This window comes from Puma concolor, chromosome C2 (assembly GCF_028749965.1).
Source record: "Puma concolor isolate L17-30 chromosome C2, mPumCon1.1.hap2, whole genome shotgun sequence".
NCBI classification, from domain to species: Eukaryota; Metazoa; Chordata; class Mammalia; order Carnivora; family Felidae; genus Puma; species Puma concolor.
In genome coordinates, this window is record NC_141675.1 from 15,423,991 (window position 1) to 15,442,009 (window position 18,019).

Consider the following 18,019-nt stretch of genomic DNA (forward strand, 5'->3'; position numbering starts at 1 on the left):
ACGCTGCTCTCCAGGGTACGGCTGCAGGCCCCACCCGGCACCACTCGCGGACCACACCTCAGGGCAAACTCTGTATCCCCAGAACATAGCTTTTGGGATCCCATGCTGTGGCTTTCAAGTATTTTGATATGTCTTATTTAAGTTCTAGAACTCCATTTTTTATTCCTTTTAATTTTTTATTTGCTATTTCTTTTTTAAGATTTTGTTTTTGAGTCATCTCCACACCCATCGTGGGGCTCAAACTCACAACCCTGAGATCAAGGCCCACGCTCCGCCGACGGAGCCAGCCAGGCGCCCCAAAAATTCCACTTTATATTCTTATCCTTCCTCCTTTAACTCACTTGGGTTTGAAAGAACTGCTCTGTATTTCATCTCTCATGCTTATTCCCTACATTGTGTGCGATCTTTTTCATTTTCTTTATCTTTTTTTTTAAAGCTATTTTAGGGGCGCCCAGGTGGCTCAGTCGGTTAAGCGTCCGACTTCAGCTCAGGTCATGATCTCACAGTCCGTGAGTTCCAGCCCCGCGTCAGGCTCTGTGCTGACAGCTCAGAGCCTGGAGCCTGTTTCGGTTTCTGTGTCTCCCTCTCTCTGACCCTCCCCCGTTCATGCTCTGTCTCTCTCTGTCTCAAAAATAAATAAACGTTAAAAAAAAAAATAAAAAAAAATAAAAGCTATTTTAAACCGCTTTAATTCTGGGTATATAGGATGCTATGAGTTGAGGATGGTGGTCACTTGAACTAAGAGTACGTCAGGTTGTTCAGCTAGAGGTGACTGAAACACACGCCAACAAAATGTTTATTGCCCAGAAACCAGTTTCACAAAGCTTGATTCATTAATCAGTCCACTACATATACAGTAGTATACACTACCTGACTTCATCTTCAAAATACATGAGAGGTAGTAAGAGATCAGATCACCGATGCTCAGAGTCCCGAGGGGAAACTCAGCAAACCAGGAGGCCGCGGGGGAGCAGGGCATATGGACTTGGTCACATTGAGGTTCAGTTCCTAATATCGTTACCTGGTGGCTTGGCCACTGGAAAAAAATGACTCAGCCTCTCTAATAGTTGGTTTTGTCATATATAAAGCAGGGAAATTATAGACAAATTCACAGAATAGCTATAAAGACCAAATGCATTAAGGCAGGTAAAGCTCTTCACAGTTATAATGTAAGTGCCCCCATATAACAGAGTTCAGTAAATTAAATATTTAATAGATAATCGAAAGGTAGCAGTAAGTTAGCACTTTTTGTTCATTCTGCCATGTGTATATTTGCATTAGAGTATAGAAGGATCACTTTCTATACTTTAGGCTTTTCATGCATAACCTTCATTTTTTAAATCTATTACTCTTGTTTCTTTTATTTTTTCCATTTTCTTTTCTACAATGATTTATCTATGTGTATTGTTTAACTACCAAACTATAAAGGGAGAAATTGTATTTCATAATCAGATATTTAAAATGCAAAGTATAAAGATATTTGTATCCCTTTACTGTGTGCCTTTTTATCCCCTATTCTTTGTTTTTAAAATATTTAAGGGGAGCCTGGATGGCTCAGTTGGTTAAGCGTCCAACTCTTGGTTTTGGCTCAGGTCATGATCTCGTGGTTCATGGGACTGAACCCTGTGTTGGGCTCTATGCTAACAGTGTGGACCCTGCTTGTGATGCTCTCCTTTTCTCTGCCTCTCCCTTGCTCACTCTCTATCCCTCTCTCTCTCAAAATAAATAAATAAACATTAAAAAATGAAGTATTTAAATTACTTTAAATTGACATGCTTTATTATTTATGACTTTAAAGACAGCTGAAATTTTAAGATTGTGGCTCCAGTGTTTGGTGCTACATTGACATATTTAATATTCCCCTATAAGTTTACACAAAGTTCCAAAATTATACTAATATTTCTTCTCTAATATTAATTTTTGAGATTGTTTAGTTGCTTCTTTGTGCTTGTGTTTCTTTATGGCATTGTCACTGTCACTGATAACATGACCCTTTTATTCTTCCAGGAAAATGGTATATATACAATAGCAAAGTTAATTTTACCAAACAAACAAAAGAATGCAGCAAAAACTAATCTGTTACAGGTAATAAGCATGTCCATTGTTCTTTAATATCAAGTTACTGAAATCTGGGGAAACTTTAATAGTACAATCTGTAATTTTTAGCACTGGTCTCTGTACTGACCGTGAGGGAAAACTATCTGGTGAGGGAGGCTGGCATGAAAACAAATGCTGTGAAAACAATATAAAAGGCTTAACAGTAGTTTCTCTGGGGTGGGAGGTGAATTAGGTGATTTTATTTATGTATTTCTTTGCTCATCAGTAAGTTCTATTTTTTCAAAATATGGAATACTTGCTTACATATCGGAAAATTGTAAGAGGAAATCGATATTCCATCTTTAAGCATGGACCACAGTCAGCAACACTTCACCTTTACAAAGGAAGGCCTGTGAAATGGATCTTGGTGGATGAGAAGAGACTTGCTAAGTCAATAAGGAGATATGAGTGGGGCAGCCATGGCATCTGCTACAGGGTGGAAAGGCATTCTGCACAGAGGGAACACCATGTGCAAAGTGCGAGGGCCTGGCAGCTTAGAGTGTGCTTAGGCTGCTGGGTGGGGCTGGGGTGCGTGGTCAGGGGAGGGGCATGAGGCCTCGCGTGCAGGTAAGAAGGGGGCACGTGACTGCAGGGTCCTGTGTGCGTCAGGGGACAGTGTCCCCGAAGGCACCGGAAAGATAAAATCCGGTTTAAAGTAAGCCTTTGCAGTACTTGGAGCTCGTATTACCCCCATGCCATTTAGAAAAGGACATAAGACACCACGTTTGCCTCCATTCTGACTGAAGAGCTCCCACCCAGAATGACAGTCAAGACTAGCAGAGAATTCTTGGTGGTATCTGTGGGCTGGCAGGCAGAAGAGAGCTACCCGTGACAACGGACAGGAGCGGGACTTAATTTCCTTGGTGCACCACAGGCGTGTGGACGTGATGCTGGACAGCAGATTAAATCAAACCCATCGTGCAGATGCATTTTGTTAAGCCAGGAGAGGGTTTTTAAAACTTCAAATTGAAATGGTTTTTGGGGAACATTTGTGTTCTCCTTTCTCACTGCCTCCACTGCCCTCCACCAGGCTCTTTAACATCATTGTGTTGTCTGCCTGGCTTCTCTGGGCAAGTTTATTTGTCACCCTTCTGTATTCAGACCACTAATTTTATGAAGGATTCCACATTCGAGTTCAGCAGACCTCGATCACCCCAGTGGTGGCCTATTATACAGGCCCAACTGCAGGCCGGGGGCTCTCTGGTTTTTTTCTTGGCATTGCACACTGTCAGACATTTAGACATTTATTTTTCTTTGGTAAAGTCTCACAGGCCTCTTTCTGAGTGTTCTCGGGAGTTACTGTAGATTGTTCTATTTGGGGAACGCTTAAGACTCTTTACTCAAGAGACCAATTTGTCAAGTTTGAGTCCAGTGTGCCTGTGGCTATTTTTATATGTCATCATTTCGAGTGTTTATTTTCTCATAGAAGCCATATAAATATCGAGGCATACATAGCAGGCTAGAAACAAAATAAACCTTGAGCTCCTGAAAATCTTTGGATGTTTGGTTTTCTCAGAGTAGGAATTTTATTTCTGGTCTCTGTTCATTTTGTACTTTCTAGAAAGGAATTAATGACAAGTCCTGAGTGAAACAAGGCCAGCGTCATAGCGTTCTACACCATAAATGCTTTCTTAAAGCATGAGACTTACCCCAGGTATTGATGGATTTCATTTTCAGTCCTAAGCTTTGGCTCCCACGTAGGCTAGCCACTCACTCACAGTAAAGCCACTGTAATGTTTAGTTCATGATAATGTTATCCTGGAAATGTTTTCATTTGTCGAGCTACCATTTAAGAATCCCATATCCTTTTATTTTCCAGTGTTACGCGTTCAGAGCATTGAGGTTTCTATTCAGTATGGAAAGAAACAGACCACTCTTTAAAAGGTATGAGCTTAGAGAAATTTAAGTGATCAGCGGTCATGAGATCGACCTGTTTGCACACACCTGATTTAGATGCAAACAGTAAGAGAGGAATGAGTCAGTATGTAGAACATGTGTTTTCAGATTTTCTAGAATCCACAGATAACACAGAATTACCCTAGTGATATCTTAACACTGAAAGTGAAGTAAATGCGGAAGAAAGAGAAGGAATCAATCACTCTATCAATCCAACTTTTCTTAATTACTGTGACTGCTATGAGTTTTAGTTTTCCTTTTTTCTTTTTTTTGGGACCTTAACGTTTTATTTTATTATTTTTTAATATGAAAATTATTGTCAAATTGGTTTCCATACAACACCCAGGGCTTATCCCAACAGGTGCCCTCCTCAATGCCCATCACCCACTTTCCCCTCCCTCCCACCCCCCATCAACCCTCAGTTTATTCTCAGTTTTTAAGAGTCTCTTATGGTTTGGCTCCCTCCCTCTTTAACCTCTTTTTTTTTTTTTTCCTTCCCCTCCTCCATGGTCTTCTGTTAAGTTTCTCAGGATCCACATAGGAGTGAAAACATATGGTATCTGTCTTTCTCTGTATGACTTATTTCACTTAGCATAACACTCTTCAGTTCCATCCACGTTGCTACAAAAGGCCATATTTCATTCTTTCTCATTGCCAAGTAGTATTCCATTGTGTATATAAACCACAATTTCTTTATCCATTCATCAGTTGATGGACATTTAGGCTCTTTCCATAATTTGGCTATTGATGAAAGTGCTGCTATAAACATTGGGGTACAAGTGCCCCTATGCATCAGCACTCCTGTATCCCTTGGGTAGATTCCTAGCAGTGCTATTGCTGGGTCATAGGGTACACCTATTTTTAATTTTTTGAGGAACCTCTACACTGTTTTCCAGAGCGGCTGCAACAGTTTGTATTCCCACCAACAGTGCGAGAGGGTTGCCATTTCTCCACATCCTCTCCAGCATCTATAGTGTCCTGATTTGTTCATTTTGGCCACTCTGACTGGCGTGAGGTGATATCTAAGTGTGGTTTTGATTTGTATTTCCCTGATGAGAAGTGACGTTGAGCATCTTTTCATGTGCCTGTTGGCCATCTGGATATCTTCTTCAGAGAAGTGTCTATTCATGTTTTCTGGCCATTTCTTCACTGGATTATTTGTTTTTCGGGTGTGGAGTTTGGTGAGTTCTTTATAGATTTTGGATATTAGCCCTTTATCTGATACGTCATTTGGAAATATCTTTTCCCATTCTGTCAGTTGCCTTTTAGTTTTGTTGATTGTTTCCTTTGCAGTGCAGAAGCTTTTTATCTTCATGAGGTCCCAATAGTTCATTTTTGCTTTTAATTCCCTTACCTTTGGAGATGTATCAAGTAAGAAACTGCTGCAGCTGAGGTCAGAGAGGTTTTTTCCTGCTTTCTCCTCTAGGGTTTTGATGGTTTCCTGTCTCACATTCAGGTCCTTTATCCATTTTGAGTTTATTTTTGTGAATGGTGTGAGAAAGTGGTCTAGTTTCATTCTTCTGCATGTTGCCGTCCAGTTCTCCCAGCACCATTTGTTAAAGAGACTGTCTTTTTTCCATTGGATATTCTTTCCTGCTTTGTCAAAGATTAGTTGGCCATACGTTTGTGGGTCTAGTTCTGGGTTTTCTATTCTATTCCATTGGTCTATGTGTCTGTTTTTGTGCCAATACCATGCTGTCTTGATGATTACAGCTTTGTAGTAGAGGCTAAAGTCTGGGATTGTGATGCCTCCCACTTTGGTCTTCTCCTTCAGTATTACTTTGGCTATTCAGAGTCTTTTGTGGTTCCATACAAATTTTAGGATTACTTGTTCTAGCTTCGAGAAGAATGCTGGTGCAATTTTGATTGGGATTGCATTGATTGTGTAGATTGCTTTGGGTGGTATTGACATTTTAACAATATTTATTCTTCCAATCCATGAGCATGGAATGTTTTTCCATTTCTTTGTGTCTTCTTCAATTTCCTTTCTATAGTTTTCAGCATACAGATCTTCTACATCTTTGGTTAGGTTTATTCCTAGGTATTTTAGGATTCTTGGTGCAGTTATGAATGGGATAAGTTTGTTTATTTGTCTCTGTTGCTTCATTATCAGTGTATAAGAATGCAACCGATTTCTGTACATTGATTTTGTATCCTGCAACTTTGCTGAATTATGTATCAGTTCTAGCAGACTTTTGGTGGAGTCTGTCGGGTTTTCCATGTATGATATGTCATCTGCAAAAAGTGAAAGCTTGACTTCATCTTTGCCAATTTTGATGCCTTTGATTTCCTTTTGTTGTCTGATTTCTGATGCTAGAACTTCCAACACTATTTTAAACAACAGTGGTGAGCGTGGACATCCCTGTAGTATTCCTGATCTCAGAGGAAAAGCTCTCAGTTTTTCCCCATTGAGGATGATATTATCTGTGGGCTTTTCATAAATGGCTTTTATGATGTTTAAATATGTTCCTTCTATCCCGACTTTCTTGAGGGTTTTTATTAAAAAAGGATGCTGAATTTTCAAATGCTTTTTCTGTATCGGTTGACAGGACCATATGGTTCTTATCTTTTCTTTTATTAATGTGATGTATCACATTGATTGATTTGCGAATGTTGAACCAGCCCCGCAGCCCAGGAACGAATCCCACTTGATCATGGTGAATAATTCTTTTGATATGCTGTTGCATTCGATTTGCTAGTATCTTGTTGAGTTAATGTTTTAAATGGATGACATCAAAATATATGCCTGTTCTTATGCATTCAGAAATGCCAAAGTTGGCCTAATCCTTTGCTCTTAATCCATAGAAAAAGTATTTGTCTGGATGTCTTTCATAGGGTAGGTGCTCATTTGAAGGGGAAAGGGCTGGGTTTTCTTGGCTCACGAGGCTGTGCTGGTGAGTGTGACAGAAACATCACCCCCTTGGGAAGAAAACAGTCACCTACATGTGTGGTCTGCCTGGCATTGTATCGGGCAGGCTGGCCAAAATCATAGGCCCAAGTTCTTACTAGGATTCTATTGTTAAACGGCAGAACAGAAATAAGAGCTTACGTTAATATAATGCCTTTTGTTCAGAAGCGTAGGAACATTTTATGTTGTTACTTTATTTACAAATGATCCTTGAATTTGAGGGAAAAAAAGTGAGTAAAATTATTATAACCTTTTATTTCAAGGCCCTAAACCCTTCATTTTTGTGGACTTAAAAGATTTTACTAAGCCCTTGAAACCAGTACGTTGGAAAGGATGCATAAATCTCTCCATTTTTTTTTTTCATTTACCTGTATTTTTATTTTATTTTCATGAAACATTTAACAATGGGGTTAGTATTTACCTCCTAGGGTTAACATGAGGACTGAATCAAATGGCATTTATGTAAGTGTTCAGCACTCCATAAACACCCCATAAACATTCCTTCCCCAAATGTTTAATGCCTGCACCCCTAAATATCTCACAAATAAGGTCTTTGTATATCCTGTATCATAACGTGAGATCTGCTCTCTTAACAAATTTTCAAGTGTACAGCCCAGTATTGTCAATTGTAAGCACAGTGTTGTATCTCTAGAAACTTTCCTCTCTGGTGGCTTTTCCTTATCCCTTAAGAACTGTAGTTCTTGTTCATTTTTGTGAGATACGCTGGTGAGTACTATTTGCCCCCGCTTTGTTGATATCCTAAGGAAGTTAAATTTGCTTAATGTAATGAATCTGTGAATGGGTTAGCTCCCAAAGGGAAGGAATGAGGAACAGTTACCAAGACCTACATGAAGTGTATGTGTGTGCATTTTCCCTGTAGGCTTTTTCCCACCGACCTGTTTGAGATCTTCATCGATATAGGACATTATGTTCGTGATATCAGCGCTTATGAAGAATTGGTATCCAAGTTGAATTTGTTAGCGGTAAGTCCTGAGTTTCAAATACTTGGGCAGGCTGCTGTGTGGGCAGGATGCAAATTATCATAGTGCCCATTTCCTTGTTTTGGTTTTTTTTTTTTTTTTTTTTTTTGGTTAGGATGATGAACTGAAGCAAATTGCTGAAAATATTGAAAGCATTAATCAGAATAAAGCTCCTTTGAAATACATAGGCAACTATGCAGTTCTGGATCATCTTGGAAGTGGGGCTTTCGGCTGTGTTTACAAGGTGACGTTGCCCTTGGAGAACACTTCTCTGACCTTCCCAAGCAAACCAGATATCCCACTTGTACACACCCATGCAACCGGATTGGCGCCCTCATTATTGGAAAATAGATACGCAAATTAGATTTTCGCCCATCAGATAGCTGTACTGATGTTATCTCAGTACAGCTCTCAGCTCTAGAAATTGGCCACTGGTCTTTGAAGACAAGAGCCATTATTAATGTCTCACCAAAAAATAGTAAAAATGGCTTGTCCTAGTGCATGACACTTTCTCTAAATTTACACCAGAGTTTTCGATAGGTTCCCGGTAAAATCCTACTGAATGGTGCAGACCGCCCAGGAGAGAACCAGTTTTTTGAACTGATTTTAGGGTACATACAAATAAAATTGTAAAAGTTCTGTTGCTTATTTAGATTATTTAGATTCCTTGGTTGAATCATGTGACTTATTAATCTATCTCTTTTCCCCCTCTTTCTACCCCCACTTTATTATTATTTTTATTTTGTTTTGTTTTATTTTATTTTATTTTATTTTATTTTATTTTATTTTATTTTATTTTATTTTATTTTATTTTATTTTATTTTATTTTTTGGTCTTATTTTAGGTTAGAAAGTGTAGTGGTCAAAATCTTTTGGCAATGAAAGAGGTCAATTTACATAACCCAGCATTTGGAAAGGATAAAAAAGATCGAGACAGCAGTGTAAAGAATATTGTTTCTGAATTAACCATAATTAAAGAGCAGGTAAGTGCTTTTCTTGTTTATGAAGATATGTACCTTACCTAAATGTCATCAGTAGAGTTCTTGTGCTATTCTTGTCCATGCTATTTAAGAACTGGTTCTGTTTAAAATAATTGGCATTGAAGTGGTAACATTTTAGTTAGATTTTTTTCCTGAGGCTTGACATTGAACCACAGAAAGACTTTCTGGAGTTTATATCAAGGTTTGGGGTGCAGAATGACTGAGTTTACAAGAGAATGCCTCATATATGAAACATCGTTCTTTTTAAATTGCAAGCATATCCGTTTCCTTCTCATTAGAGTAGAGAATATTTGGTTACTTAGTTACATGCATAAGCATATGACTAACAGTTCCCTGACTTTTGTCAAGTGGAATCAAGCTGTTAACATTCTTCAAATACAGCTTATTAAATCTAAAAGTAGATTTCCAAGATGGGTTATTATTTATTGGCATGAGTTGAATATTCTGACATAATGTAACAACTCAATTACCTATCATTATGAAGGTGTGTTTGGGGAGAAAGAATAAACATGTCAGAAGAGAAGTGAGGTTGGATTTTGTGATCCAAGAATACATGGGTTTCTTTTTCAGCTTTCCTTATTTATACATTCATCGTGGATACTGTTCATTTATAACTCCTGTGGAGAACCACCAGCTTCACTGCGTTGTGTTCTCCAGGAGTTAAATTTGTATAGTGTCTGTGCTGGGACTTAAAGATTATTAAATATATATGATCTTTATTCACTGAAATCTGTAGTTCTTCTCCAGTTCACAAATTACAGTAAATACTATCATTAACAGACTGGATTTTAAGAAGCCAGTGTTTGCTCGTGTTGAGGGCACCTTCACCTTTGGCAGTGTGCTCTCTCACTCTAGCACAAGGCTGGAGCGTGGCTTTTGCTGTAAGGTGATTTAGTATCGTCATTTGAACTCCGATCTGGATACAGTCCCGGCCAGTGAGCTAGGGTCCAGAATATGACTCTTTTGCTTACCTGGCCCCTTATTGTTTAAAATCTGCTGGCCACTGGAGAGTTGATGAGGCAGATGTTGTTTTAGCACATTTCCTAAGAAAAGAAAATGTCCGGGCGGGGACATTTAAGAGGCACGTGTTTGGACTTTGAGATAACTCAAAATTGTACAGTTGCACTCTTAGCAGAGGACTGAACCAATGGAAAGGATAGTAAATAACCCTGAGTCCTAAAAGGAAGAGGGGATAGCAGACAGAAGTGACAGAAATGGAACTAGAAAAGGAGAGTATATTTTTTAAGATTAAGACTAAGCCGCAGTAAGAAAGAGGCTCCACAATACATTGGCTTAAACAAGAGGTCTCACAATGCAACGGGCTATTTCTCTTTGATGTAACAATCCAGAGTGAGTGGACCAGGTTGGGAATGTTCTCCATTCCACGCAGTCATCTGGGGGATGTTGGCTCTTCCTCTCTTACTGTGCTGCTGCCTCCTAGGGCATTCATTGTCTTCATCTGTAGGGTTGAAACTACCACAGGCATATTCACATCCAAAGAGGGAAGAAGAAGAGCGTGAGGGTCGGGGCATTCCCAACGTTTAGGACTCAGACCCAGGAGCACACGTTTCCCCTTACATACCCTTGGTGCGAACTTAGCGATAGTCCCTCTCATAGCTACAGGAGAGGCTGAGAGATACAACTCGTGGGAAGCCATGTTCCACTAGAACTCAATTGCATTGGAGGATTGGGCGGGTAGGAGTTTGGTGGACAGTTACGAGATTCCCCTTCAAAAAAGCAAGAAGAAAGACCAAAAAGAAACGCAAGCCATTTGTAAATGAAATGAAATGAAATGTCAACAATTCTGAGATAAAAGAAATTTCAGTTTGCCTAGACACTTAAATTATAAAAAAGCAACTATAAACATTTTAGTATACTTGTAGAAAATGAAAGTTTCGAAAAAGCAGAATTTTCATGTGATATCCTGAGGTAAACCTACATCAGAGAGAAATTGTAGGGGCATCTGGGTGGCTCAGTTGGTTTAACAACCAACTCTTTATTTTGGCTCGGGTCATGATCTCACTGTTGTGGGGTCGAGCCCCACATCGGGCTCTGAGCTGACACTGTGGAGCCTGCTTGGGATTCTTTCTCTCCCTCTCTCTCTGCCCGTCCCCTGCACACTTTCTCTCTCAGAATACATAAATAAACATTACAATAACAAGAGAGAAATTGCACTGAAAGCTTCTTGAAAGTGGCCAGGAAGACTTCACTCAAGACTATTGAGATAGAAGTCAAACTATGGCAGCAGGGGAGAGAGATTGAGCTCAACTCCAAATACAACAGCAATAGCTAGTATTTACAACCAACAGGCCAGGTGAGGGGGGTGAATAGATGGAAAATTACTCAAAAGAACTTCCTAAGCTATCAAAGATGGGGTGATGAGGAACTTGATTGGATATCAGGAGTGGGGAGATTCTTGCTAACCTGACTTGGCAGGATTCTTGACGAAACAAAGCTGGGCAAGAATGAGGCCTAGTCAAGAAGAGGTCTTAGAGAAACCTGACCAAATTTTGGCCAAGAAGGGTGTCCTTGCCAACTATTATAATTTTTTTTTTTTTAAAGTTTTTTTTTTCTTTTTTTCAACGTTTATTTATTTTTGGGACAGAGAGAGACAGAGCATGAACGGGGGAGGGGCAGAGAGAGAGGGAGACACAGAATCGGAAACAGGCTCCAGGCTCTGAGCCATCAGCCCAGAGCCCGACGCGGGGCTCGAACTCACGGACCGCGAGATCGTGACCTGGCTGAAGTCGGACGCTTAACCGACTGCGCCACCTAGGCGCCCCGCCAACTATTATAATTTAAATGGAGTTAGTAAGTCTTAGATTATTTCAGTTTCATACTAACCAGTTTGGAGAGCATAGAAAGACACAAAATGTAAATAGAAACAAACAGTATATATAAATATTTAAGTGGTAAGGAGTGGTAAGGAACAATGGTATACATATTCAACACAAATTCCTTCATTTCTGTTTCTTCTCAATGCAGTGTGTGCGTGGTGTTGGGATGGGGAGAGCTAAATGAATTCTTCAGGTTACTTTGAGTTCTAAAATTTACCTAAAATGTTAAATTAGGTGATAAAACACCGTCAGTTTTTTTTATTTGATAAAAGGCTCTAATGGGAGATTGCTATTTTCAGATTAGTTTTGTAGGTAGCAAATAAAAAGAATCCCAAAAAATCTCAAATCTCAGTTAGATGATATCTTAAAATGCTTAATTTTATAGATAAATATAAATACAGTAATTTTCTTGTTGTTTTCAAATATGAAGTCCAACTAAATTGTGAAAACAAGTTTATATATTGAAGTAATGTAATGTTTGTTATTTATTTTCTTCTAGCTCTATCATCCCAATGTTGTACGCTATTACAAAACATTTCTGGAAAGTAAGTATGAGTTTTCATGATACATGTGTAGGGGTGTGTGTGTGTGTGTGTGTGTGTGTGTATACACACACACATATATATGTATATATATATATATATATATATATATATATATATATATATGTATATTTTATGTTTATTTTTTGAGAGACAGAGAGAGAGAGAGAGACAGAGCTTGAGTGGGGGAGGGGCAGAGAGAGAAGGAGACACAGAATCCAAAGCAGGCTCCAGGCTCCCAGCTGTCAGCACAGAGCCCGATGTGGGGCTCGAACTCACAAACCACAAGATCATGACCTGAGCTGCAGTCCGACACTTAACTGACGGAGCCCCCCAGGAGCACTTCATGATATTTCTAATTAAGGAAAAGTTTCTATATTATATAGTTTTCCACTAGAATGTCACAAAATATGCTTAATCAATTCTTTTCTTTTTTTTAACTATTTTCTCAATTTGTGGAAGACCTTGTGCATCTCTTTCTTCATCAGTGAAACAGTGGTATAATCAATGACCTAAAGATACAGCTATAAAGGACTTAGACTCCTGCCTGAAAGACACCGCATGAACAAAGCAAACAGTTATTTGGGCTATTTTCTCTCTCACACACACAAAACCTTAGTAGGATCAGGTGAGAAGCAAAGTAGGGGGTGCCTCTGGGTGACTCAGTCGGTTAAGTGTCCCACCCTTGATTTTGGCCTAGGTCAAGATCTCGGCCTCGGGTCACCACCTCACAGTTCATGAGTTCCAGCCCCACATCCATCTCTGCGCTGACAGTGCGGAGCTGGCTTGGGATTCTCTGTCTCTGTTTCTGTCTCTGTCTCGCTCAAAAATAAACGTTTAAAAAAATGAGAGAAGCTTAAGAAGCTTAAGAACAATGAGAGAACTTAAGAATCATGGCTTATTCAAGACAAGATGAAAAATTGTTTTGTTGGCTTAGATGACATTTTTCACGCCCCCAAATAAATTCACAGGGGCTACGTCTTTGAGATTTCTTTTACTTGAAGTTCCGATAATGGCCACAAGGTGGCAATGGATCCCTGACTGATTCTGCAGGCAGGTCATCGGTGCGGAAGGTTGAGGTAAAGCCAAATTCAGTTACAGGTTTAAAACAATGCAGGACCTTTGACTGAAACAATGAAAGTACTGATAAACCTTGATGATGTGCATCGCATATGAGGTTTAAAAGTAAATCATTTGGAGGAAGGATGTACAAAGCAGTGGTTGGGACTTCCTCATTGCCTCTTTGTAAGTGCTATTATCATGCAAACCTATTGTGTACTGTGGCATTTTTTGATTTTGTCCATCTCCCTCCCCCTGGATGAGTCAAAGGAACACAGTGCTGAAACTGTCCAGTAAATCCTGGCCCCCTGATAATAGAATTCTTGATATTAGAGTCATTTCTTACAATTTAGCACACATCCCATTAGAGGTCAAGATTGGCTTCTGACTTGAACTACTGAAGTGACACAACTTATCTTAAATTAGAAAAAAAATACAACTTTTACAACCTGACATCTTCCGAAAAGAATTGGAAGTGGCTTAAAAATACCTAAAATATGATCAAAGAGATTAGGGAATTGTGAGAAAAGGAACTAAAAGGTAGCAAATTAAAAATGAAGCTAAGGGATGGGGGATGGGTGAGACGGGGGAAGGGAATTCAGAGTACGCCGAGTAATGTACAGACACGGCACACTCAGAACTAATACAACCTTGTACGTTAATTATACTTCAATAAAAAAAGAAAGTCAATTAATAGAAGAGAGGAAAAGTTATGCTAGGGGTAAGATGAGTACATACACTGAGTGCTTCTTGGGATAATGAAGAATGGAAAACAATACAAATGTCTACCTCTAGGAGAGTAAACGATGATCCCTCTGTGTTGTGGAATACTATGAAGGCAGCAGAAAGAAGGCACGGATCTGTGTGCACAGATATGTCGGGCTGTTGGGTGAAAGAGTATTAAGTGGTGGCACATGTATCGTGCGATTTCATTTCTGTAAATATTGTGTACATACATATTTTGTATGTATCCAAAACATCACAGATTACGCATATCACTACATTGTTAATAGTTTCATATCGGTTTTGGAGGAGAAAGTAGAATTTGCTTTGTTTCTTGGCACCCAAGGTAAGGAGATGAGCACCGTTATGAGGTTCCCAGTCGCCCTAAGATAAAACCCCTGGCAGTCCAGCTCTCTCTCTGCTCTAGAGGGGGCATCACAGAAATTTCCATCATGGGTTGTGTTTTCAGCTGTGTCATTGCAAGACCGTGGCACGATTCCAGTGCGAAATTCTGTCAGGTACATCAATGAGGCTAGGGCAACAGTCCGCTTCAAAAATACAATTTTCTGAATGTCTGACATGATTTAAGGGTAAAATTTTAAACTACTGAGAGGAACGCTCTTCAGGAAAGGCTCCTGGGCTTGGCATCATATACTCGTTCTCTTTAGCACTTCCCAGTCATTCCACATCTTGGTGTGTGTCGAAAATGATCATTTTTGCCAGCATAAACTTATGCTAGGAGGTAGCCTGTGGCCGGAAGAGACTGTCGCTAGGCTCTAGCTGCCTGGAGAGCCCCTCACCCCCATCGCCCCCAGGGCTGAGTGGATCTTAGCCCCTCTCTAATTCCTTCAGTGCCGTGCCCTGCATACACACTGGGAAGCTCAGATTCTAATTCATATGCATTTTTCTAAATATATTGAATTTAAATTTCTGTTATATTTCCCTTGTTTTCTCATAGATGATAGGTTGTATATAGTTATGGAGCTGATAGAAGGGGCCCCTCTTGGAGAGCATTTCAGTTCTTTGAAGGAAAAACAGCATCATTTTATTGAAGAAAGACTATGGAAAATATTTATACAGGTACACTTTCATTTTCATTACTTTTTTAAAACAACAATGAATTTCTGAGCTGATTTCTTAGAGATGTGTGTAGTAATCATCAGCGGTTACGTGTGTATTTGGGGAAATAAAATTTGTTTTTTATTTGCTGCTTCAAGCTGTGCTTAGCTCTTCGGTACTTACACAAGGAAAAGAGGATTGTCCACAGAGATCTAACGCCAAACAACATTATGTTGGGGGATAAGGACAAAGTAACAGTGAGTAAGTATAAGAATCTTCAAAGTTTTTAAGAACTCCTGAATATGATTCAAGAACAGAGTTGTTCAATAGAAGTTTCTGGACTTAAGGGAATGTTCTGTATCTGCACTGTGCAGTGTGGGGCTTTTGGGCATTTGAAATGTGGCTCGTGTGACTGAAGATGTGAATCTTAAATTCTATTAAGTTTTCATTGAGGCAAACATTCCTATGTGACGAGGGGCTACTAAACTGGACGTCACTGGTGTAGTTCTTGATTGAGTTGCATTTTTCCCATGTGAGAGAATAAAGTACTGGTAGGATGCTTCAGGATTTACTTCCCAATTCAGTGGTTTCTAGGTTTTTTTCTCTACCTCATGTGAGTGCATTGTTTTGAACTCTTAACGGAGACTGTGCTAAATGGGTGACAAGTGTACATATCAAAGGCTGTGAAAATTCTAGACATTTGTATATTTCAGCATCAGTTTTTATCAAAATAGTTTCAACTGAAGCAGGTAGGTCTAATGTTAGATAAAATTGTATAATTATCTCCACAACTGTGTAATTCTCAATCGTAGCTTAAAAGTCACTTTTCAGCCTGACTGATACATCAGCTTTCTCCTGCTTTTCACTCGTGAATAGTTGTGTTCCTCTCATAGACTATGAATTGTTCACCAACTCTAAGTAGGGCTACACATATCTAAATCAGTGGTCTCTGAATACTTTTTGCTCATGACATTCCATTGGTAAAACATTTTTTTTGTAATACACTGCCAAAGTATAATATGCTCACTTATAAATTCTATACACATAGCACTGTACAATTATTTGACATAATGTATATAAGTCTACAAATAAAATATAAAGGGGTGCACTAAAAAATCACAGATTTCAAGATTTTGGGGGGGCCCTCCGATGGGTTGCCTTAGGCACTCAGCTCTGGAGATCACTTCCCTGAATGTTATTGATGTGAGAGACACATTATAGCATTTTAAAGCTGATTCTCTTAGTTTTAGAAGAATCTAATTCCTCATAAGATCAATTCCAAATGTACACTTTTACCACAACCATGTGTCTCCAGTAACAACACTTAGATCTATTGTCCAGATTTTTATAGTAGAGCATCATATCTTAGTTTAAAATATAAAAAGCAGCCCCAAACAGAAACTCTATAGATAACTTCCAATGCAAAGTTACTTGGAAATATTTCCAAGCCAGTACTTTGTGAAATATAAAATGAGACCAAAGAATTGTGAATCTTCATCTTGGACACACATTTGCTTAATCATTTGAAATTAATTATAATTTCAATATAATATAAAATATTTACTTATCTTAAAAACTTACGAGCTTTTATTTTTTTTTCTATTTCTAAATTTAACTTGTGTTTCTTTAATAATTTTTCCTATTTGTAAACATACAGGTATTTTAATTTATAAGTTAATGAGAATTATTAAAAATCAAATTTATTATATCTATATGTTATTAAATAGGATTGAACAGATTTGTTCTGTGTTGGTATATGGTGTCTCTGATGGCTATTCAGGCCATGTTTCTGAGTTTTGGCCAATGCTGCACTTTATTTTCTTACTAAGATCAGCTGCAATTATTTCCTTTGGTTACATTTAAAGATGTTGAGGTTACTCTTTTTTTTTTTTTCATTTTAAACATTTTTATTTATATTTGAGAGAGAGAGACAGAGCATGAGCGGGGGAGGAGCAGAGAGAGAGGGAGACACAGAATCGGAAGCAGGCTCCAGGCTCTGTGCTGTCAGCACAGGGCCTGATGCGGGGCTCGAACTCACGAACCATGAAATCATGACCTGAGCCAAAGTCGGATGCTTAACTGACTGAGCCACCCAGGCGCCCCGAGGTTACTTTTTTATTGTAGCTTGATTTTCTGTCTAAACTTAACTTCTTAATTTTTATATTTATTTTCTGTAATCAGTACTGCACATCAAAATACTTGACAAAATAAAATAGTGCTAAAAAATAAAAATAGAAGTGCTAAAAATTCTATAAAGAAACACCCTTTTTGCAATCCCCAGTTCTGCTTTCCTAAAATGATCACTTTTAATTCTCTTTAGCTTCTTCTGACATTTGATTTTCTATTGTGATAGTTGAGGATTTAGTTTTCTTATTTCCTTTTTTTCCTGATCTATCCTTCCAATATAGTTATTGCACAATTTGGCGTTAAGTCAATATTCAGTGTTGACATTATTATTACTGTATAATTATTGTTCAGTGTTGATCACCTTTCCTTTCTCATAGACCTTTTTTGTTTTTCTTGGAGTTAATAATCGTCTTCTTTTTTGTTTGTTTTCTTTTTCTACATACCTATTATTTCTTCTTCCCACGTCTTCTAAAAGGATTATAAAAGCCCTCTCTGTACTATTTTCATGTGGTCACACAGGGCAGTTACTTTTAACTCTGTTTTCTTGGACACCCAATTCCTATAGATTGGGTGCAAAGGTAGATTGGATTTGAATTTAGGTCTGCTGCACGGCCATTGTCCTGAGACTTACATTTGTTCCTTTTCTAATTGGAGTCTCTCTTATATCCTGTGTTTTTCCCTTGCTTTGTATTTATTTTTTCTTTTTCAAATTTTTATTTAAATTCCAGTTAGCTAACACACAGTGTAATATTAGTTTCAGGTGTAGAATTTAGAGATTCATCACTCCTGTT

General features: G+C 38.6%; 1 protein-coding gene across 16 annotated transcripts in view; it reads left to right on the forward strand.

Moving 5' to 3' along the window:
* The window catches only part of NEK10 (NIMA related kinase 10), a 228,850-nt gene that overhangs the window by 57,031 nt on the left and 153,800 nt on the right, over nucleotides 1-18,019 (forward strand). For 15 of the 16 annotated variants that reach the window (XR_015239919.1, XM_086674176.1, XM_086674172.1 and 12 more), the window contains 8 exons: nucleotides 2,008-2,085; nucleotides 3,917-3,981; nucleotides 7,782-7,884; nucleotides 7,997-8,125; nucleotides 8,726-8,863; nucleotides 12,218-12,263; nucleotides 15,001-15,122; nucleotides 15,260-15,362. Coding sequence is in view for 15 of the 16 variants with exons in the window: in XM_086674176.1 (XP_086530302.1) it covers nucleotides 2,008-2,085; nucleotides 3,917-3,981; nucleotides 7,782-7,884; nucleotides 7,997-8,125; nucleotides 8,726-8,863; nucleotides 12,218-12,263; nucleotides 15,001-15,122; nucleotides 15,260-15,362 (784 nt within the window). In the remaining variant the exon portion in view is untranslated. The remainder of the gene's footprint in view (nucleotides 1-2,007; nucleotides 2,086-3,916; nucleotides 3,982-7,781; nucleotides 7,885-7,996; nucleotides 8,126-8,725; nucleotides 8,864-12,217; nucleotides 12,264-15,000; nucleotides 15,123-15,259; nucleotides 15,363-18,019) is intronic. The other variant, XM_086674167.1, reaches the window with a different exon arrangement.